At 41.0% G+C, this 24,689-nt stretch overlaps 1 protein-coding gene across 2 annotated transcripts in view; it reads right to left on the minus strand.

Annotated features, from left to right (window-relative positions):
- Positions 1–24,689, minus strand: part of LOC126261662 (nardilysin-like) — a 392,468-nt gene that overhangs the window by 163,274 nt on the left and 204,505 nt on the right. For both annotated transcript variants that reach the window (XM_049958559.1, XM_049958560.1), the window contains exon 13: positions 18,260–18,410. In XM_049958559.1, coding sequence (XP_049814516.1) covers positions 18,260–18,410 — 151 coding nt within the window. The remainder of the gene's footprint in view (positions 1–18,259; positions 18,411–24,689) is intronic.

Here is a 24,689-nt window from a genome sequence, read left to right on the forward strand (position 1 = left end):
TATTGAAATTCACTTAGTTTCAAAGTGCACCTAGTTAGACAACTTGAAGGATCTTTTAGAGCTAGTAGCCATTTTAAAGCTGCATGATCAGTAATCACTGTGAATATCTAAAATTAGAAATACTGTATATTAATGCTAACATCTCCTTTTCGTTGGTAGAATAATTTCGTTCGGTCTTATTATGCTGGCGAGATGCTTATGCACCTGGATGTTCTCTCCAACCAATGATTTGCCCTAAAGCCACTCACAAAGCTGTACCACTTTCATCACATGACAATAAGAATTCTTTACTGAAATATGGAAAAATCATAACTAGATCTGAAGTTAATATAACTTTTAAATTTTGAAATACTGTCTGACACTCAGTTGTCCAGCTAAATGTAATAACTTTCCACACTAATTTCGTTAGTGGGTGTCCCATTTCAGCAAACCCCTTCATGAATTTTCTATAGTAGTTTGCTAATCCAGAGAAAGATTGTAATTGTTTAATTGTTTGAGGGGCCAGAATGTCATGTATTGCTGATGTAAGGTGTGAATCAGTTCTTACTCAATCTTGACTTATTATATGTTCCAAATAGTTTACTTGTGATTGTGCAAAGTGACATTTATCAATGTTAAGCATAAGTTGAGCCTTTCTCACCATGTCAAATACCATCTCCAAATGTTGAACATACTCTTCTGGGTTTTTTTCAAATATAATTATATTGACAAGATACACCACGCATTTGTTTGGTTTTAAACTTCTGAGGACTCCATCTAATAAACACTGAAATGTAGTTGGTGCGTTTTTCAGCCCAAAAAGGATCCTGCAATGTTGGTAGTGACCAGAAGTTGTTGTGAATGGTGTTTTAGGTCTAACCACAGGGTGTGCCTCTATTTGATGATATCTACTTCTTAAATCTAGGGTTAAAAAGAACTTGCACTAACCAAAATTATCTAATGTGTCAGTAATATTAGGAATCGGGTATACATCTGTTGCTATTTTTTTTTTCATTTAAGAATCTGTATTTGTAACAAAACTGGCATTTCTTTGTTCCTTCTGTTGACTTAATACCCACAATCACGATATTTGCTGACCATGGACGTCACTACTTTCTATAATCCCATCTGATAATTGATAATTCATCATTTCCTCTACTAAAGGCTGTAAATGCTTAGGTAGGCAATACTGTTTTCTAAATTCTAGGGGATGGTTGCTTGTTGGTATTCCATGCTGTTTGGTGAAGCAGATAACACTTCCTGAGGATCGAACAAATCTTTATATTGTATTAACACGGATTCCATTGATGACCCATCTTCACCCTGAAGGTGTTTAACTTTTTCTTCCAATGCAGTATGTCGACAGTTCGCTCTGTTGTACCTTGTACCCCAGAACCCTCAATATCTTTCTCTTCGAGAATCTCTAACAAGGCTACCAGCAACCCCTTTGGAAGACTCACTTCATCTCCCCCAAAATTATCCAGACTTATCGGCACCATAACCTGACCATTAATATTGCTTTTATGCACTATACATCTATGTGCAAAACAATGTTGCTTATCAAGTAGGTCATTACTTGTCAGTGGTTCTACCGAACATACTATACCCTGTGGACTGTTGCTATTTACTGGAACCCAGATTAGTTTTACTGTACCTGCTGGTACTATGTCATGCAAAAGAGCTTTTAATGCACTTATAAACATTTTATTCAATGCCACTTTTGGAGTGGATGCATCTTGTGATGTAGAAACATTTGCAACTGTTACACCCAACAGAAATAACCTACCATCGAGTTCAATTGTCCATTGCCCAAGGTTGATTCTAGCACAATGCCTAACCACAAAATCTAACCCAAGTATCGCAGTGACACCTTATCCCACAGGTGGCAACTCTTCCATTTGCTCATGAAACCTTGTGTTTCCTATTTTAAAACGGAGACATATTGTCCCGACTGAATGAATTGCATTGCCGCCTATTGTGAGCAACCTACAGCTTGACTCTTGTAGTCTACTCTTATCCACGAGTTCCAGATTGACAACTTGCACTTCTATTTAACGGAAACACTTCTCGATGGAAAGAAGATTCCCTTTGTTGTTTAATGATTTCTTTTTCCCATTATAGTTACCCGGTTTCTTTGAACTATGCTCTTGTTCTTTATGACCAATCCATTGACAATTAAAACATTACAGTTGGCAACAACATGCTTTAAAATGACCCTTTCTTCTGCAGCGATAATATTCTCTGTTTGACACAAACATTTCCTGATCTTCAGAGACTTAGTAGCATTATCTATCTTGCAGATAATGAGCTACCTGCAGTGCTGCTGTTACATCTTATGGATTTTCCATTTTCTCTCTGAGAGAAAATTCTGGAGAAATCCCTCTTACAAGCACATACCACACCCTATCCTCAGCCTCTCTCAATCAAAATGCACCAGCCGCCGGTTTGTAAGTCAACTCATAAGTTTGGGCATTCAACTTGCGTGTCCTGTCTGAAAATGCTTCAACAGTCTCATTTGGCAGTTGTTTCCAAGTACTTAACTTCTCTCAAAAGAAACAAGCACTATTTTGTTTTCTATACCGTTGCTTTAAATCATTTGCCAACTCTGTTAATGTGTTTACTTTACGCAAAACCTCACGGTACACTTACACATGCCATCTTGGGAGGTGCTCTGTCCCCTTCTGCTCACCACCCTACTTTGTCACCCGCAGTACAGTGATGACGGCTGCCGTGTTGCCATGAGGTTCGATGATACTGACCTGCCATCCAGGTAGGTCCTACTCAGTCTGCAGGAATGTGAGAAATGCTGAGATGTCCTGATCCTAGTGAGAAAGAATTCTAAGTCCTCCCATCTGCGAAAGAGGCAGATTGTGGTGCTGAACTTTGTGACTGGTGATTATGGCGTGGTCGCCATCTCTTCCAGTAGTGGCTGTTGTCCACAGTATGCAAGAAATCTACAACAGACTTGCACCAGATATCACTTCGCTGCAATCAGGGAATCAAGTGCAATCACCATCAGGGTTGCCCCAAGTTTCCCCAAGTGAAATTCCCTGATATTTCCCTGATTTCCAGACAAGTTTCAGCATTTTGCCCTGAAAAATTTTGAGATCTCGGGGTAAGTTAAGACGTAAGTTGACAATCTGTCTTTGCAGCTACAGTACAAGCAACAATAGTACAAACAAGAAAATATAAAAAAAGACATGAAAATAGATGGTGTTCCCGAGCAAAAATCTTATGTACTAATGTCAACATCTTTTGAATGAACTGTTTTTAGATGGATCAAGCAAGCCAAAAGGTATGTGTGTTTCATTAAGACCACTGATATTATTTTATTTGAATAAAATGAAACCCATTTGGTGACAAAAATTTGCAATGCCTTGAAGTCATAAGGCAGATTTAAAATACCTTCACTGATTTCAGAAATAACCTCACAAAACAGTAGGCCTCTTGAAAGAAATGGATAAGGCAAGGAAGAATTGTGTAAACCAATACTGTAGGTGACCACCAATAAAATGTTGGTCCAACTATGTTTGTCATTGTCGGTTATTACCCATTGGGTTATATTCATTATTTTACAGGTATTTTGTGATTTTTCTTTAGAAATATATGAGTGCATAGTGTACAAACTGCCAGCGACTGACACAACTTTCTTCTTCTTATTGTCCATAATTTCTAACTAATTTTGAAGTGTCAAAATTTCTAGAACAAATAAAATGTCTATAGAACTCCAAACTGTACAACATACTTGCAGTGAGACAGTCACAATTCCTGAAATCCATCGTAAATGGCTTCTGGCCTGCTGAGAGTACCACAGTCCTGGGTCCACAGGTATGAGGGCAGTTCAATAAGTAATACAACACATTTTTTTTCTGAAACAGGGGTTGTTTTATTCAGCATTGAAATACACCAGGTTATTCCCCAATCTTTTAGCTACACAACACTATTTTTCAACGTAATCTCCATTCAATGCTACGGCCTTACGCCACCTTGAAATGAGGGCCTGTATGCCTGCACGGTACCATTCCACTGGTCGATGTCGGAGCCAACGTCGTACTGCATCAATAACTTCTTCATCATCTGCGTAGTGCCTCCCACAGATTGCGTCCTTCATTGGGCCAAACATATGGAAATCCGACGGTGCGAGATTGGGGCTGTAGGGTGCATGAGGAAGAACAGTCCACTGAAGTTTTGTGAGCCCCTCTCGGGTGCGAAGACTTGTGTGAGGTCTTGCGTTGTCATGAAGAAGGAGAAGTTCGTTCTGATTTTTGTGCCTACGAACACGCTGAAGTCGTTTCTTCAATTTCTGAAGAGTAGCACAATACACTTCAGAGTTGATCGTTTGACCATGGGGAAGGACATCGAACAGAATAACCCCTTCAGCGTCCCAGAAGACTGTAACCATGACTTTACCGGCTGAGGGTATGGCTTTAAACCTTTTCTTGGTAGGGGAGTGGGTGTGGCGCCACTCTATTGATTGCCGTTTTGTTTCAGGTTCGAAGTGATGAATCCATGTTTCATCGCCTGTAACAATCTTTGACAAGAAATTGTCACCCTCAGCCACATGACGAGCAAGCAATTCCGCACAGATGGTTCTCCTTTGCTCTTTATGGTGTTCGGTTAGACAACGAGGGACCCAGCGGAAACAAACCTTTGAATATCCCAACTGGTGAACAATTGTGACAGCACTACCGACAGAGATGTCAAGTTGAGCACTGAGTTGTTTGATGGTGATCCGTCGATCATCTCGAACGAGTGTGTTCGCACGCTCCGCCATTGCAGGAGTCACAGCTGTGCACGGCCGGCCCGCACGCGGGAGATCAGACAGTCTTGCTTGACCTTGCGGCGATGATGACACACGCTTTGCCCAACGACTCACCGTGCTTTGGTCCACTGCCAGATCACCGTAGACATTCTGCAAGCGCCTATGAATATCTGAGATGCCCTGGTTTTCCGCCAAAAGAAACTCGATCACTGCCCGTTGTTTGCAACGCACATCCGTTACAGACACCATTTTAACAGCTCCGTACAGCGCTGCCACCTGTCGGAAGTCAATGAAACTATACGAGACGAAGCAGGAATGTTTGAAAATATTCCACAAGAAATTTCCGGTTTTTTCAACCAAAATTGGCTGAGAAAAAAAATGTGTTGCATTACTTATTGAACTGCCCTCGTAAAACATGAAAATCCGTTGCATTACATCACACACAAACAGATCCGGCCTGCAGGCAGATCAGTAAGAGTAGATCTGACAGGTAAGGCCTGCACATTAGTGGGAACCAAATAACTTCCAATCAGCAGGCCCAATCCATTACAGATACCCATAGAAACAGCCTGCGATTTTGGCCCATCGCAGAAATCCACTCGGGTGGCCAGCTATTCATGAGCCACAGGCATCATGACGATGAAATGAGACCATGGTGATCAATCCATGCAACAGATAATTTGTTCAAATACTCAGAGAATCAATAATAATGAGAATATTAGAGATGATGGCTGAGCCACAGACAGGTACATAGAAAAGACAATCACACTCTCGCAACTAAATTTTCAGCCATAACTCTTGTCAGAAAACGAGAGCACATCGCACATTCACACAATCACTCAGACACAATTCATGCACACATGACTGCTCTCTATAGCCGTTGCATCTACAGTCTCTGAAAATCAGATCCAAACAAACCATTCCTCATACATCCCTGCCTCTTGTCGGCAGCTGCTAGGCTAGTGGCAAGAAGTGGTGGCAGCACTGACAGCAAAGCTGGGTGGAGTGGTGGGAAGGAGAGAAGCAGTAATAATGAGGGAGTAGGGAAGGGGCACACTTACTCATCTGCACCCAGCCAGTCACAATGCACGACACCTAAGTAAACAAACCATGGCACCTACTGAGACAAAAACTGGGCTAAACTGCTGGGGTAGTTTATGGAGCAAAGTAGTGGCTAACATTTACCTGATGTCACTCATCTGACTGCATATGGCTTGCCATTATGGAGGTACCAGTGGTCTTCCTTACACCTTGCTTTCTTAACGAATTTGGTATAGTACAGAACTGGTTCATAAAAGCTCTTTATACCTTTCTTTCGCTAAAGATGGTGTGATCCTGTTTGGTTGTTATGACCCACTACATTCTGCTGAAGTCTGCTGCCTGTCTCACCAGAAACACTGATGTTGTGTTTTGTCCTGAACCAGTCTCAGAAGCAAAATGTTTTCTTTGTGGCTGGCTCATGTCCACATTGCTGTACTGTACCGAAATAGCTTCGCTCTGGGGATTTACTCCATATACAAGGCTGGCATGCAGCAGTAGGTATAAGACTCACATAGGACTTGGATATGGAGCCCTGCATCTTAGAATAAAGAAAACTGTGTATCTGTCTGCTAGATAAAGTTGTAAAGTTAGTACAATGTGGACACATTTAACATTGAAGTTTTAGGTAGAGGGAGTTTTGAACTGTGGTTGCGTCAAATGCTGATAGACGTCAGTCCTGCACTACCTCTCATTTACTACACTAACAACTTCAGCAAGCAACTGCATGGTAACTGTTACTGAATACTTTTTGTTGTGCACTGTTCATTTTATCTTTTCTTATCTTGAAATGAATGAAGAGACAAGATTAGTCCTGGTCCATCACAGAGTTCAATTATGACCCTTGCAACATTAAAAGGGACTGGCAATCCCTATGGCCATGTGTCATTTCTGCTTTTGCAGAAAGGGAGAATACTGCTGCAGGCTGCTACTATGAGAGAGAGAGAGAGAGAGAGAGAGAGAGAGAGAGAGAGAGAGAGGCATCATAATTCTAGTTTGTTTACAACTGTGGCCTACTGCCAGTTTATGGCGGCCACACTCTACACCATATTGGCAAGTAAATAAAACCTGTCAACATATTTCGACCATGTTGAAAATCTTCCCCTATAGCAACAACAGAGTTACACTAGACTTTCACTAATCCAGCTCTCAGTAGTCTAGCTTCTCAGTAATGCAGCACGCATCCACTCTCTAGCTGCTTAAGCAGAAATAGTGCATACAATAGTGAATTCTCATGTGTAAATAATGGTGTGTGTTAGTTATAACGTTAAACAATACTGCACTATGTCTGAAACTGTGGCTTTCTTTATGGTTCAGTATTATGGCTTCTAAAATAAATCTCTTCATGCTAGCCCTCAAACAGAAACTCACAATTAGAGAAAAACTGAACTGAGGTTCTTCGCTAAAAGCCAATGCCACTGCTAAAAGCCAATGCCACTGAGTGCACTGCTGAACCGGCAACTATTTATAACCACACGTTAACAGACAAAGAATAATCAAAAGTGTATAGGAAAGTTACGATGAAAGTGACGAAGAAGAGGACACAAGAAGAGAGAACATGTTGGTGTGTCACACTGCTAGTGCTGAAGCTGCGGGATCTTCCTGAAGTGTTATGCAACAACTGTGTACATGCAGTACCAATTCAATGCTTGTAAAGGCATTGTGCGACAGAGCATACTGGCCGTTGCATGTCATCATTGAGACCACTAAAAATTTGGAACATATTTCATAGTGAGTGATACTACTGTACATGTACGCATTCAAGGACTAAGTTTTCTACAAAAATGAATGTATCTTTGGATTTAATGCAGTATAATCCCTATGCGTTTACAATAAATTTAAGACACTGTCAACAGTCCGACACACTCATATGTGTAAGGAAAGGTCAAATTAGCAAGTTCCTAGTGTATTTTTTATTCTATTTCTATGCTAAGGACTTTGTCATTTCTAACTATAGCATTCTCAACTATGGGTCATATAGCTATGAATGCCCATACAAGGTAGAAAACAATATTCTGCAGATTTTGTAATTATCACGTTAGGTGAGAAAAGAAAATAATGTTGAAAAAGACCTTAACTCAGGTGACCACTCAGCTCACTGGTGGGAAAACGAACAGAAACAATCATTTGTTGAAAGCTTAAATGCAGCCAAAAGGAGAGAACAAACAAAGACTATTAAAAAACTGTTTAAGTTTTTACAAAAGTGAACATTTCAATTAAAGAGATCCCCAATCACCACTTTTCTTATTTTTAACAGTAAATTTCAAAGCACTAAGTCTTTATCTTCAGGCGCCTAACAGGACAACCTTTCAAATTTGGATGTCACATCATTTACACACAAAAAAAAGTTATATAAAATTTCACCACAAATAGATGCAACTTTACCAAATATAAATGCTACCAAATGGGATGTCACATCATTTACACACAAAAAAAAGTTGTATAAAATTTCACCACAAATAGATGCAACTTTACCAAATATAAATGCTACCAAATGAAAATAAAGTTACAGATGTTTGTTGAAGCTTCCTCCCCGATAATTTTTTTGTGCAAAAATTAGTTTTTTTTTACTAAAAAATGATTTAATGGAAATATTTTTCTGTACTCAGAAGGACATGTAGCTCAAATAATAAATCTGTTCTACTCTCAATTTCAACAATGAAACAATTCATCATAAAAGCCAGATTGAAAGAATCTTCAAGTGGATGTGAGAAATGATACTGAATGCATTTGATAAATTAAATAGAGTTTTTAAAACAAGTTCCTGATGTCTGCAAAACAAAGTTGATATAATCAGGTTGTATTACACAGTTTTTGACTGTTTGCAGTGATAGATGTCAATGTGGAAAAACTTGAAATCTGAGGATTGTTCAGTGAATAGTAGTGTGTGTGTGTGTGTGTGTGTGTGTGTGTGAGAGAGAGAGAGAGAGAGAGAGAGAGAGGGGGGGGGGGGGGGGGAGTACTGGGAGAAACAGAAAAAGATAAGAAAAGACCAAAACTGTGAAGTAATGAAAGTTGAGTATATGACAGTAGAACACATGAGCAACACAGATGTTATGTAATACATGGATAATATAACCTACACTATTATATAAAAATACATTGTCGTTCAATGTAGTTACTAAAAATCTCTCAACATACGTCACTGATTTGCTTCAAATTTTTACACAATAATGGCCTTGCTGTTTTGGTACTGCGGACGGCTGAAAGCAAGGGGAAACTACAGCCGTAATTTTTCCCGAGGGAAATGATTAAATGATGATGGCGTCCTCTCGGGTAAAATATTCCGGAGGTAAAATAGTCCCCCATTCGGATCTCCGGACGGGGACTACTCAGGAGGATGTTGTTATCAGGAGAAAGAAAACTGGCGTTCTACGGATCGGAGCGTGGAATGTCAGATCCCTTAATCGGGCAGGTAGGTTAGAAAATTTAAAAAGGGAAATGGATAGGTTAAAGTTAGATATTTTGGGAATTAGTGAAATTCGGTGACAGGAGGAACAAGACTTTTGGTCAGGTGAATACAGGGTTATAAATACAAAATCAAATGGGGGTAATGCAGGAGTAGGTTTAATAATGAATAAAAAATAGGAGTATGGGTAAGCTACTAAGATGAAATGGGAGATATGATATTGCGTGAAGAGTTTGACAGAGCACTGAAAGACCTGAGTCGAAACAAGGCCCCCGGAGTAGACAACATTCCATTAGAACTGCTGACAGCCTTGGGAGAGCCAGTCCTGACAAAACTCTACCATGTGGTGAGCAAGATGTATGAGACAAGCGAAATACCCTCAGACTTCAAGAAGAATATAATAATCCCAATCCCAAAGAAAGCAGGTGTTGACAGATGTGAAAATTACCGAACTATCAGTTTAATAAGTCACAGCTGCAAAATACTAACGCAAATTCTTTATAGACGAATGGAAAAACTGATAGAAGCCGACCTCGGGGAAGATCAGTTTGGATTCCGTAGAAATGTTGGAACACGTGAGGCAATACTGACCCTACAACTTATCTTAGAAAACAGATTAAGGAAAGGCAAGCCTACATTTCTAGCATTTGTAGACTTAGAGAAAGCTTTTGACAATGTTGATTGGAACACTCTCTTTCAAATTCTGAAGGTGGCAGGGGTAAAATACAGAGAGCGAAAGGCTATTTACAATTTGTACAGAATGCAGATGGCAGTTATAAGAGTCGAGGGGTATGAAAGGGAAGCAGTGGTTGGGAAGGGAGTGAGACAGGGTTGTAGCCTATCCCCGATGTTATTCAATCTGTATATTGAGCAAGCAATAAAGGAAACAAAAGAAAAGTTCGGAGTAGGTATTAAAATCCATGGAGAAGAAATAAAAACTCTGAGGTTCGCCGATGACACTGTAATTCTGTCAGAGACAGCAAAGGTCTTGGAAGAGCAGTTGAACGGAATGGATAGTGTATTGAAAGGAGGGTATAAGATGAACATTAACAAAAGCAAAATGAGGATAATGGAATGTAGTCGAATTAAGTCGGGTGATGCTGTGGGAATTAGATTAGGAAATGAAACACTTAAAGTAGTAAAGGGGTTTTGCTATTTGGGGAGCAAAATAACTGATGATGGTCGAAATAGAGATGATATAAAATGTAGACTGGCAATGGCAAGGAAAGCGTTTCTGGAGAAGATAGATTTGTTAACATTGAGTATAGATTTAAATGTCAGGAAGTCATTTCTGAAAGTATTTGTATGGAGTGCAGCCATGTATGGAAGTGAAATGTGGACAATAAATAGCTTAGACAAGAAGAGAATAGAAGCTTTCGAAATGTGGTGCTACAGAAGAATGCTGAAGATTAGATGGGTAGATCACGAGGAGCTTGTGGCACAACTTGACTAGAAGAAGGGATCGGTTGGTAGGACATGTTCTGAGGCATCGAGGGATCACCAATTTAGTATTGGAGGGCCACGTGGAGGGTAAAAATCGTAGAGGGAGACCAAGAGATGAATACACTAAGCAGAATCAAAAGGATGTAGGCTGCAGTAGGTACTGGGAGATGAAGAAGCTTGCACAGGGTAGAGTAGCGTGGAGAGCTGCATCAAACCAATCTCAGGACTGAAGACCACAACAACAACATGTTACCGTCCTGGATTTTCCATTGTCTGATTATGGCTAACAGCTTTTCTTTTATTCGGTGCTGTTTTCCTTTTTTCCCATGCATTACTACATTCAGTGTCCATCCTTCTTTGTCTTCTTTCCCATGTTTCATATGTCACCTTACAAACCACACTACTCGCTCTACTTCGAGCCACAGTGTATCAACTGTCTCGGCCACTCACAACACATGGCTACAAGACCTTGCTGATTGTTGGTGCAGTATTTCTCATTCTCATCTCACATTAATCCCACCTATATCACTATTCCTTCAGATTGATCACTTTTGCATAGTTTCATGTGTTATTTCCTGTACCTACCTGTCCCACAAGAACTCGTACTCCACTCCTTCTCCTCTCTATTCCAGTTCGCACCTACTAACTTCACCTAATCTAATCACATCTGCTGCCCCCTTCTTCCCACTTATCCGCACACAGACCTGCAACCCACTTCACAATCTTTTTATTTATTTTTTCTTTGATCGCAATGTGTCTTCATGCCAATTTCAGTTGGTTTTCGCCTTTCACTATTGACCTATTCGGTCTGATTTCATCTTGTTTTCCCGTACTTCATCCGTTTCATTCTCTTCATGATTTTTCCCATGTGTTTGGGTGTAATTTTGCAAATATTTTTGGATGTCTTTTTACATGATTTACATATTTTTACGCATTTTTATCCTCCACCATGGATCCTTGCTCCTCCCACCTGCGTCAATACAGAAAATTTTCCTTGTCCCTAGCCAGAACACAGTTCCACATACTGTCCCTGCATTGTTGCTTGTCTCATGGAATGCCCCTAAATGGCCTTACCATCGAATTACCCATCTCCAACTGTCACCTGTCCTTCCACAATGGCCTCCAGCTGTTCAGATTCCATCGATTCTTCGCCCTCATTGACATAGTCCTGCAAAACCATATCAATCAGGCCCAAACCACCTTGAAATACCTCCTCTCAATCCAAACAATTCTCCTGCTATTCAATCCCAAATTCCTGGATCCGATATTACACATTGAAGCTCTTGCCCTCCACAAACTAGAGCAACATGCAGAACATCACCTCAAAAAACTCTCTAACCTGCTCACTTCCTACTCCCACCTTGGACTTCCACTATCCACCACCTCTGCAGCTACCTCCAAACCTCTCCCACATCCCTTCATAACTGACAAACCATATCTCACAGAGCTACTATATTTATCCCATCCTTAAAAACTCCCTCCAACCACTGTACAGAATCCAGAACCTAATACACAAAACTCAGTAATGAATCTTTGCTCCAGAAGCCTTAGCCCCACAGAAGTATCAGTCCTTTCCGATGGTCTCACCTTTTGCCCCACCCACAAATTCAATCATGCAGGACATGTTAAAGGACCTTCTCCTGGTCCCTTCAGTGGATTCACTTTTTCATCACCAGCCCTACCAATCAGAGACCAATGCTGAACCCTGCCTGACTCAATTCACCCCTCCATCCAACTGTGATCCACCCACACTGACCCAAATCACTCCCTGTAATCTTTCCAGAATTTCGTAACCTTGAACCTTGCCTCACCATCATTCCCCAAATTCTTCAGCACGCAAACCAACCTTACATTCACAGAAAGCATTGCAATCCACCACCTAAAAACCATTCCCAACCTTATAATCCTAGCTGCTGACAAAGGCTCCATCACTGTTGTTTTGAACACAAGGACTACTTGGCAGAAGGACTCTGCCAGATTCATCCATCTACAAACCTTGTCACAGTGACCCCATTCCAGAAATCCCGAAGGATCTCCAGTCTCTCCTCAAATCCTTCGGCCCATCCCTCCACTCCCTGCACTCCTACCTTCTAAATGTCACCTAAAGACCATAAACCCAACCTCCCAGGATGCCCCTCTGTGGCCAGTTACTTTGCCCCCACTGAGAGAATCTCTGCTTTTGTAGACCAACACCTTCATCCTACTACCCACAGCCTATCCTTCTGTATAAAAGATACCAACTATTTCCTCCACTGACTCTCCACAGTTCCTGTTCCTTTACCACATGGTGCCTTCCTCATCACTATTGATTCCACCTCCTTTCACACTAACATTCCTTATTCCCATGGCCTTCTCTCTACTGTACACCACCTTTACCAATGCCCAAACGAATTCCAAACCTACAACCTCCTTCCAAGTCTCCATGACCAATTATATCCATATCCACAATTACTTCTCCTTTGAATGCACTGCCTACAACAAATCTGAGGTACATATACAGGCACTCTCTTGGCACCGTTCTAAGCCAACCTATTCATGGGTCATCTAAAGGAATCCTTCCTAAATACCCAGAATCTCAAACCCCTCACTTGATTGAGATTCACTTATGGTATCTCCATGATCTTGATTAAGGGTAAGGATATCCTATCTACATTCCTCCAGAACCTCAACAGGTTCTCCCCCATTCACTTCACCTGGTCCTACTCAACACAACAAGCTATCTTCTTTGATGTTGACCTTCACTTCAAACAAACCACCTTCCTTGATGTTGACCTCCACCTCAAAGACAGCCACATCAGAACCTCCATCCGTATCAAACCTACCTCCACTTCAACAGCTGCCACTCATTCCATACCAAGAAGTCTCTTCATACAGTCTAGGCACCCTTGGCTGTCGCGTCTTTGGTGACGGGTAGTCCCTCTCAAAATATACTGAGTCTCACCAAGGTAACTATGATCCCAACCTTGTACAAGAACAGGACTACCTGTGAAACCATTCATGTGATCCACAAGCTAAGCTGCAGCCACTAAGCTGCATTTGACATAAGCATGACAACCAACAAGCTGTTTGTCCACAAGAATAGCCACAGACAATATGTGGCCAGCGCCTGTAAGTGATAGCGGGTGCACGTATTACGAGTTCTGATGAGTTAGTATTGTGCTGCTGCTCAAAGTATGGCCTCAGCAACCAGACTGTGTGTGTGTGTGTGTGTGTGTGTGTGTGTGTGTGTGTGTGTTATGTCTATTTCAATCAATGAAGGCCTTGTTGGCCAAAAGCTTACTTTCTGACAGTCTTTTTTTCATGCTTATGTGCGACTCATCATCTCCGCTATATGGTGAGTAGCAACTCACCTTTTCATAATATTGTCACATTACATACTGGATTTTCCACTGTTTGATAAGCTGTATATTTTTCAATATATACAATCCACAAATATAAATGTCAAAAATGTTGAAAATCAAACAATGGAAAATCCAGGATGGAATGTAACCCCTCTCACAGTAGTATTCCACTGTCCACTGAACCTGCACAATATACTCATCCATCCTTACACAACCCCGGCTCCAAATCCCTTACCTCATGGCTCATACCCCTGTAATAGATGAAAGACCTGTCCCATACATCCTCCCATCACCACCTACTCCAGTCCAGTCACTAACATCACTTATCCCATCAAAGGCAGGGCTACCTGTGAAACCAGTCATGTGGTCTACAAGCTAAGCTGCAACCACTGTGCTGCATTCTATGTAGGCATGACAACCAACAAGTTGTCTGTCTGCATGAATGGCCACAGACAAACTGTGGTCAAGAAACAAGTGGACCACCCTGTTGCTGAACACGCTGCCAAACATGATATCCTTCATTTCAATGACTGCTTCACAGCCGGTGCCATATGGATCCTTCCCAACAACACCAGCTTTTCTGAATTGCGCAGGTGGGAACTTTCCCGGCAGTACGTCCTATGTTCCCGTAACCCTCCTGGCCTTAACCTTGCCGGCCGTAGTGGCCGAGATTCTAGGAACTTCAGTCCGGAACACGCTGCTGCTACGGTCGCTGGTTCCAATCCTGCCCCAGGCATGGATGTGTGTGACATCCTTAGGTTGGGACTGATGACCTCAGATGTTAAGTCTCATAGTCCTCAGAGCCATTTGAACCATTTGAGCCTCAACCTTCGTTATTTGTGTCCTCACCCATCCAGCCCCTTCCCTGCTCCCATTCCAGCACTACACAGCCATCATTCTACCAGCACACCCAGACTTTTATTTATTTATTTCTCTCTACTCCTCTCTATTTCTCTCCTTTTCCACTATCCCCCCCCCCCCCCCCCCTCCACACTGCCAGCCACCCAACCTGCAACATTTCATTGTCTGAAAATGACTTAAAGCTTTCGGCCAATGGCCTTTGTCAGCAATAGACACACCTACATGTGTGCGCGCGCCCACAGACACACACACACACACACACACACACACGACTGCAGTCTCAAGCAACTGAAACCACATTGTGAGCAGCAGCACCAGTGCATGATGGGTGGGGATGGCGGACAGTGAAGTGCTGCAGGTTGGGTGGCTGGCAGTGGGGGGGGGGGGGGGGGGGGGGGGGATAGTGGAAAAGGAGAGAAATAGAGAGGAGTAGAGAGAAATAAATAAAAATAAATAAATAAATAAAAGTCTGGGTGTGGTGGTGGAATGATGGCTGTGTAGTGCTGGAATGGAAGCAGGGAAGGGGCTGGATGGGTGAGGACACAAATAACGAAGGTTGAGGCTCAAATGGTTCAAATGGCTCTGAGGACTATGAGACTTAACATCTGAGGTCATCCGTCCCCTAGACTATTTGTGCCTATCTGCGACTCAGCGTCTCTGCTATATCGTGAGTAGCAACTTTCCTTATCATAAATGTTGAAAACTTATAGACTGACATACTTCAAATTTTCACATTATAGTCTAATGAACAATCAGACAGACATGGGCTGCATAATGGGTTTATTTCTACATAAATTTTCTGCTACCAGTCACAATTTTCTTTTATTTATATTTTACACATCGTGTTTCAGAAAATGATTTCCATTTTCAAGTGCGTTTTCTCTGTGTACATGCCACATTTATTTGTGTGGTTCTGCTTTGTTCTCTTGACTTTACTGCATTATATAAAAAACTACAATTTTTAGTTGATTATCAATCTTCATATATGTAGTTAGTGTCAAAATTTGAAAGAACATGTACTTACAGTTTTCTTAAACTTACAGTCTCTCACACATGTTTAATATCACACACAATTTTCCATGTAGAGCATACATCAAGAATAAGAAACTAAGATTTAAAAACCAGTTACAAAGATGTTTTAGGTGTAGTCAAAGAGATAATGTTATATGTCTTTCACAGAGTACGATATGCTTTTGTACAGAGGGTATTTATCCTAACAACTCAATCATAATTAGATTGTATCTCTTTACAATGGTGCTTATTTCTGTGTGTTACTATTTTTATTTGAGTATACTTTTGAAGCACCTAAAGAAATTCACTGATTCACTTTCAGTTTTTAAGTTAAATATCTTATCTTCATATTTTCTAAAATGTGAATATATCTCCATCTCTTCTAACATATCCATTTTATGCCCTTTATTTAATTGGTGGAGTACTTTGACATTTTGTTCTATTTCTTCAAATGGGTCTCCCGTATTTTGTACATTTGTGGCTATTGCTGGTGTTTTGTGTGTAGGCTTTAATGTGCTCTGTGTACTTGGTGTTGAAATCTCGGCCTGTTTGTCCTAGGTAGAACATGGAGCACGCTTGGTGTGATATTCTGTATAATCCAGAGTCTGAGTATGGGTCATGATCACACTACATGTTATGTATTAGCTTTCATTATAGTTTATTAGATGTGGAAAACCCGATTTTTACTTTGGGGTTTTTGTGGTGTCTGGGTTGTTCTTCACTTTCTCTAGAGTTGTGTCAACCATGGAAGCAGTATAATTATTGATAACTGCAATCTGTTTCACTGTGTTTATTTCCTATTGCATGTTTTCTTGGCTTAAAGGTAGTTTGTTTACTCTATGTAGCACTGACTGAACACTGCCTGTTTATGGATGTTAGCTTGTGGTTGACTTGTCATAATATTCTGTGAATTTTTTATTTTTTTCCTTATTTTATTTTTATGTTGTTCAAACACAAAAAATCAAAGATGTACTAATACCTACAAATGGCAACTTTGTCTCTCTTGACATCACAAACCTCTTCATAAATATCCCGATGCAAGAAGTAACGTCTATTAATGAAGAAACTCTACTAAGACACAGTAAAATATCTATAACAGAAACCGATGAAATAATATGACTGCTGCATTTAATACTAAACTGTTGTGGGATATTAGTGCGCAACTGAGTCTGGACTTGAACCAGCACCTTAAGTTGGACAAAATTTCAATGAAATCAATCATTTGAATAGGTGTGGGTAGTGGTGTAAAATACCTGGGCAAATGCCCAAAATTCATAAGTGCGAAGGCATTTATGCATTCTAAAGATTAATTGATAAGTGGCACTTATTAAAAAAAAAAAAAAAGTAAGCTGATATTTTGTACTGGAAAAGGTGTTTAGCAACACTGCTTCTTTAGTGGTTGAGTAACCAAGTTGAAACAGCTGCTTGATAGTTATGGTAGAGTAATGTGGGGAAACAAATTGGACAAGAAAGGTAACTTTTTACATCTTTAATGAGATCAGTTTTCTCTTCACAGCAATGCAGTCATATGGAAGTAGATAAAGAAATCAGCACAACAGAAAACTATAGTCTATCTCAAATGTTCCTACATTTGACAATGGACCTTTTTTTTCTGAAAACAGTTTAACATTTAAGAACACATTTATCCATGAAGAAACACATGCCAACTGTTTAATTCATTCAGTAATAATTTTGTTATCAATAATCATTCTTCAGTAATATTCAGAGATTGACACGGATTATGAAGTGTGTTGCATTACAAAACAATGACCTAAGGGCACTTTTTTTCCCTACACTACCTATCACTACACAGCTGTTCAACACACAGAGAGTGTGTGGTGGGGTGGGGGGTGACTGCATGTTAGAGAGAGAGAGAGAGAGAGAGAGAGAGAGAGAGAAGAACTGGTAGACAGAAAAAGGACATTATAAATGACAAGCAGCTGTCAGCAACACGTGTCCTTTCTTAGTACAGCAAGTTGGAATGCTAGTAAAAAAAACACCAACCATGCTTCTCTCTCCTTTCCTAATGTTCTTGGTAATAAAGGCAATGAATGCTATTATGTCCATTTAAATGTAAACATTTAATAACTTTTAATACCGGGAGTATCATCTCATCCCTTATTTTAACTAGTAAATTACACAGTCTAGCAGTAAAAACTTTAAAAAGTACTTTTTCATAAATGTCCAGATTTTGGGCCCTTAAGACTGCTTTGGTCAAATTTCTAAGCAAATGCTCACTTACAAATGTCTTGCCTGCTGGGAATTTGCCTGGCCCAAATCACTAGGTGTGGATTAGTAATTTACTATAGAACTTTCCTTGTGCTGTACCATAAAATGTGTGCGATTCCAACACAAAACAGGTGACACTAGTCCTGCAAGTTCACATTTGATTAAAGGATTGTAGTAAATACTTACATGCAATTTATGGCTGTATCCATCAATTTTGATAACAATTCCTCGTGGCTTTGCAGTAATAACTGTTTTCATTCCCACCACTTCAGCAGGATACAAATCTTCTGCAACATGTCGGTTGAAGATCTTCACAAACAACTCCAACATTACATAGCTAGGAAATGCAAAGAACTATTACAGCAAAACTTATATTGACTGTTAATTATTATTACAAGGCTAGTCAAATGCCATTATTGCCACATACTTGAAAGGCCAATCAAAAATTTTAATTGCCATTATTAAAAAAAATTAGATTGAACCTTTGTACTTGGTAATTTAAAACATTGAGGTCATAATGTGGAAAGTAGCACAAAAAGTTTCTATTCACATTGTGAATAATGATGCAGACAGAGAATCTTTGCAAATAGACAGAGAATATGCAATAATGAAGCTTTTTAAAGTGAAGTGTGGCACGTCATTCTGGAAATGATATGTCCCATTTCCCTTCTCTCTCTACTGGCCAACGAAAGACATCCGCGAGTTAAGGTAGTTAGTAAGTAGGAAGCACCCCACTTTCGGGAGGTGTTTAATGGTGAGTGCAGATCAGAGTTTTACCAATTCTGTGGCATCCATGAGACAGGCCTCGAACAGGTGCTCATACCCACTGGGTGGAGTTGTCTGCTCATTGGTGACACAGATGAAGGGCATGGAGAGAATTTTATCTCCACAACGTCAAAGAAGTACTTGCCAGACAACAAATGGTGTTGAAATATATTTGTACCAATTATTATTTCTTGGATGGACTCTCACTGATATACATTCTCTTGTCTCACTGGAATACAAGCAGATACAGTTGATCTGTATTTGTCTTGAATTGTATATGATTGGTAATACATCAAGTTCAAACTATATTGGCATGTTATTCCAGTGGATACATTGGAAAACAGAATTCTCTTTCAGCACCTTTCATCACAGAAGGAGAAGAGTCTACTGGGAAGATCTGATCCATGGATAAAGGAGTACTGATTAGAAGGATCTTTTAAGCTCAAGAATTATAGCAACTGATAAATATATTGCAAGTCCTTTGATGAATTTAAATTACAAAAATTCTACAGATCGAGCAATGAACTGTTTTACCTATGAACACCTATCACCAAAATAGTAAAAGCAGAAAGAAACATTTCAGTTGAGGATGTGACAGGGTGTGAAAGGAAACAAGGTGTGAAGAAAGTATGGAAAAGAAGATTACAGAATTTTTTCCCCTTTTTATGAAATTAAGAAAGAAGATATGTCATTGCTCAGGGCAATCAAAGTCAACAACAGAAAGTCTAGCAAAGCACATGCTGTGTGGTTGGATTCAAATCAGTAAAATATTAAAGTAGAAGATGTTTGTGTTGTTTGTAATTAGAAAAAGAAGAAATTAGTTTTATAATAGGAAGATATGAATTTTGATTGTACATAGCAAGAGAGTCAGCCATTACAACACTGTGGGTGTTAATGGATTAGTAGACATCAGTCACATACACACATTTGCAGTTGCAATGCAGAAGAGTTACATTAGGTTTTGAGAAGAAGTGAGCCAACTTTGCAGCAGAGGACGGACCCCTCGGCAGCAGTTTAACTCGACATGCGGTCTATAGTGCCACTAGTTACCTACCACCTGCTATACCGTGGCAGTTTCAACATCACCCCACTACAGCTGATTTCCATCAAGCATCTGCAACTTGCCGGCATATCCACAGCAGTTCACTGCAGCACGAGGTTACAACATCAAGTTATGTGTATTAGTCACAATTCTTCCTACTTTCCTGTTGCTGATATATGTTGACAGGTAATACAATTTGTTAGTCGACCTGCAGAATTTTTGTAGGTTATTTCTTCAAAGTACTTTCAATATATTTATTGGTCACCGTAGCTCCTATGCTGAAACGGTACACTAATCAATGCTTCTTAACCATGGATCAGCTCTTCTAAGTGGACTACTTCTCCTTTTGCATCTAAAAGTACTGAAAGAGATTTCTGTCGTTCAACGTATCCACTGGAAAAACCTGTTAGGATAGTTTGAACCTGATGTACTGCCTATAATATACAATTCTAGATGATGACAAACTGACTAAATCTGCATGTATTCCGGTCAGGCAAGAGAATGTGTCTCTTAGAGTCCATAAGGGCAATACCAACTGGTAAAAATAAATTTCAACATCAGTTTTCTCTGGAGAGCATTCCTTTGACTTCTCGCAAATTGTATTCTCTCCATGTCCTTCACCTGCAATACCAAAGGACAGACTTCTACCCCAGCAGGTATAAGTGTCCATTAGCAGTCCACCCAGCCAACAGCACATGATCAGAGCAACTCCGATCTGCACAGACCATAAAGCACCTCCCAAAAGTAAGGTGCTTCCTACTTGCTAACTTCCTACTTGCTAACTACCTTAACTCATCAGCATCTCTCATCAGCCAATGAACAGCAGGGAATGACAAGTCACACTTCAAAAGCTTATGGCAACAGACTTATGACAAAAGTTAGCATCTGATAGTTCATCAAATACATTATGATACGTAACTTAGCATTTCCCTGCAGCTAAAATAAACACAGTAGCACAGTTAGATGGTTTGGGCACACTACAGGTGTTTCACACCCAAATGACAATAGTAAGACATGAGCGACAGCAAAATACACTAAACAGGACTAGAAAAGAACAACTGACAGTAAAGGTACCAAAACTATGACAAACCATGTGAGGACCCACACAAAAGCATGAAAAGAGGTTATCATGTCAAGATTAAAAGGAGAAAATGATAGAACAACTTTAAAACAACATAGCAGACGGCCATGGCTGGATGATCATAGGAAGAAAGAGAATGAACCAGTCACTCTGTAGCATATTAAACCTCCAGCCTAAAAGCTTATGCCAGAGTCCAGACACATCCTATAACCTTAAAACTTTGACCACACTTGAACTCATATCAGCTAAAATGGAGGGCAGATCCCCACCAAGACTCACTTCTGCCCTGTCATCATAACAGAATGCATTCAATTAAAATATGGCATACAGTGATTTGTGCACACTATAGGCCTCGCAGAATTGGGAGTGTGGGGTCCTTTCACCAGACTAAAGCCATGTGCAAGGTGACAGTGCCTGAATTGGAATTATGTATGGACTACTTCATTCTACGTGAGTGACTGGCAGGAGGAACACCACAACTGGATACTTGACTTCACAGCTTACTGTTAGTCACTACCAACCATTCCTCCTCCCACAACTGCATGTACCTCTGACTTAACACATAAATGACAGCCCACAGGGGAATAGCACGAAGTGTCACATTATGTCTGCTGCAGGCCTCCTCTAATCAGCTTCTTCAATTCCCTGAATCCCCACATGCACTGGAACCTGGAAGAATGACACCTATGTTGGAGGAAGTACAGTTGGTCATGTATCAGCTGCTACAACTTCTCAATTGGGCACAGGTTCTGCATTGATTTTAGTGTACCAAATGAATTCGAGTAGATGAGAAACTGTGTGCCCTGAGCAAACAGCATCTGCTCCAGTGCCTTCAGGAATGGGGAGGCAAATACTGATGACACAGTTGGGGAACATGACAGAACAGCCAATGAAGTCCCAATGTTTGGTGCCATCAGTGCACACCATTGTAAAACTGTGAAGCCTGTCTAAAATAGTGAAAAACACAGGCCCTTTTGAGGAGCCAATGTGGACATCTGCTCCAACACCCATCTCCGAAAAGCAATCCTTCTTACGAATCCCACAGGGCCTCACTGTTCGTTGACGATTACAAAAAGTCTTTCCACTGGAGGCTGAGCTACGGCATAGTATCAGGCATGTATGGCATGGGCAGCATTTTATAAGTATGCCACAATATGATGTGGAATGGCGGCTCAGTGGCCTCTGTGCAGAGGCCCAGTTTGGGGCTTGTTTGGAATACCCCAGTGGCTACCCAAGTCCCTTCATGGTGCACCATGTCAAACATCTTTAAATAAGACAGTCTTGCAGAACCATAAATTGGGCATCCATAATCCAGTCGAGATCGTACAAAGGATTTGTAGAACTGGGTCAGACATGTCCTATCTGCCTCCCTACCCCTCCCCCCATTAATTGTAGCTGAGAGATTTTAAATACTGTCTGTCTATCTATTGTTGACAAAGGCCTTATTGGCCAAAAGCTTTAACTGTGCGAGTTTCTTTGTTGTGCCTATCTGCAACTCAGCATCTCCACTATATGGTGAGTAGCAACTTTCCTTCTCAAATGTTGTTACACTCCATCCAGGATTTTCCATTGTTAGATTTTAAATACTCATTGCTTTGAGCGACATTAAGGTCCTTAAGGCCCAGAAACCTCACTATGTCTTGCAATGAACAACAGTGTCCCTTGTCCTCAACCTAAAGTTTAAACCAGAATGGGAACAGTTAAAAATAGCACACAAGACTTTTCAGTTGAAAACTAGAAACCCCTCTTTACGGCATATTCATCCAACCATTGAAGAGTCATTTGCAGCTGATATTTTGTTGCAAGGCTTGAAGAAGAACAAAAGACAAAGGAGCCATCCACAAACAAGGAACACTAGACAGGACATTTTACTACTGATATTAGTCATGCTATTAATACCAAGGGCAAAAACTGTTACACTAAAAACAATACCTTGAGTGACGCCATTATCCTGCTCAAAGCAATCAGGGAAGACATCACTGACTCCGTACTGAAAATAGCTAGAGGAAGGACCGAATAAAAGTGGAAAGTTATCCACAAAACTCCCATTCGTGAAGCTGCCAGAGGATAAGATGCCCCCAAGTAGTATCACAGGCCTACTCAATGTCAAAAAATATGGCCAGAAGGTGATGCTGGTGCAGTAAAGCCTATTGTATAGCCACTTCCAGAAAGGCCAGGTTATCAGAGGTGGAGCAATACCTGCTGAACCCACACTGCAAGTGACTAAGGAGCTGCCTGGATTCTAAGATCCAGACAAGGAAGCAATTGACCGTCCACTCCAAGGTTTTCCCCATGCAGCTGGTGAGGGCAACCTACAATAATTACTTGGGCACCTGAGGTCTTCCCTGGGTTTTAAAAGTGGAATTAAAATTTTCTCTCACCATGAGTCAATAAGGTGACCTGCATCCCCAAATGAGGTTAAAAAGGGTGAGGAAGATTTCTTTGCTTTGTCCTTTGAGGTGCTGTGGCCTATTATAACGGATTCTACTGTGATCATGGCACGTGCCACACGCCACTGACAATGTGGAATTCAGCTCCACATGGAAAAGGGGCAATTGTACTCTTCATCAGTGGTGGACCGAAAGTCCCAACAGCCCCTCTCAGCAGCCACTTTGTGGCACGAGAAAGCTGGATCCTTACTGGCGATGACAGTAACGTTGGCAAAACAGGGTGCCATAGTCGGGGCAATGTATCATGGGCCAGTTTGGGGACTACTATTCTACACCTAAAGCAGCCACTGGGCACTGCCCTGCTGTCCCAGAAATCCTCCAGGTGGTTTCCCATATAACAGTACTCTTTGTTGAAAGGTTAATGGTTCAAATGGCTCTGAGCACTATGGGACTTAACATCTATGGTCATCAGTCCCCTAGAACTTAGAACTACTTAAACCTAACTAACCTAAGGACAGCACACAACACCCAGCCATCACGAGGCAGAGAAATTCCCTGACCCCGCCGGGAATCGAACCCGGGAACCCGGGCGTGGGAAGCGAGAACGCTACCGCACGACCACGAGATGCGGGCGAAAGGTTAATGGTTGTCAGGAACTTTTACCATGATCTCTTCTCACTTTCTAAAATCATTCAGTGCCATTTAGCCCTTGTTAGCCAAAAGGCAGTGAGGTTCTCTGCAGTTGGACAGCACTTGAACCTACACCAAGCTGACCGCAAAGTGACAGTCATTACTCCATCAAGGGACAGGCAGCCTCTTCAGTTGCCCAGAAAACTGCAGAATGGATGTTTCTGTGGTGTGGTGGATCATTTGGATCTTATGATCCACCCATACCTAGACACATTCATGATGTTCAAACTCAGCAAGGCATCTGTAAAGTGTCCAGTCTGCTCTACTGAGCACCCATTGTGGTGATTTTCTGTCAGGCACAACACTGTATGGCAGGTGAATCCAGATCAGAAACTGATCACTGCCATGCAGGTCATCGACCATTCCCACTAAGCTGTATGGGTGAGGAATGGAGAGCAAAGCAAGACATCAATAACACAGAACGAACCTGTTACAGTGCAGAAGTGAGTTCTCTATCCCCTATTTAGCAACTATGCATGTGAGGCCAGGAGAAGCCTCTCAACTGCTCTACCTCACAGACAGGGAGCTGTAGAGAACCGAATCATACTGTACACATTAGTATCACCACAGAGGATCAAAAGGTTTGGGAGCTAAGTAAGAAGGTCATGGAGAGCCATTCCATTGAGCATGTTGTGTGGGGAAGATAAA

Source organism: Schistocerca nitens, chromosome 1 (assembly GCF_023898315.1).
Source record: "Schistocerca nitens isolate TAMUIC-IGC-003100 chromosome 1, iqSchNite1.1, whole genome shotgun sequence".
Taxonomy (NCBI): Eukaryota; Metazoa; Arthropoda; class Insecta; order Orthoptera; family Acrididae; genus Schistocerca; species Schistocerca nitens.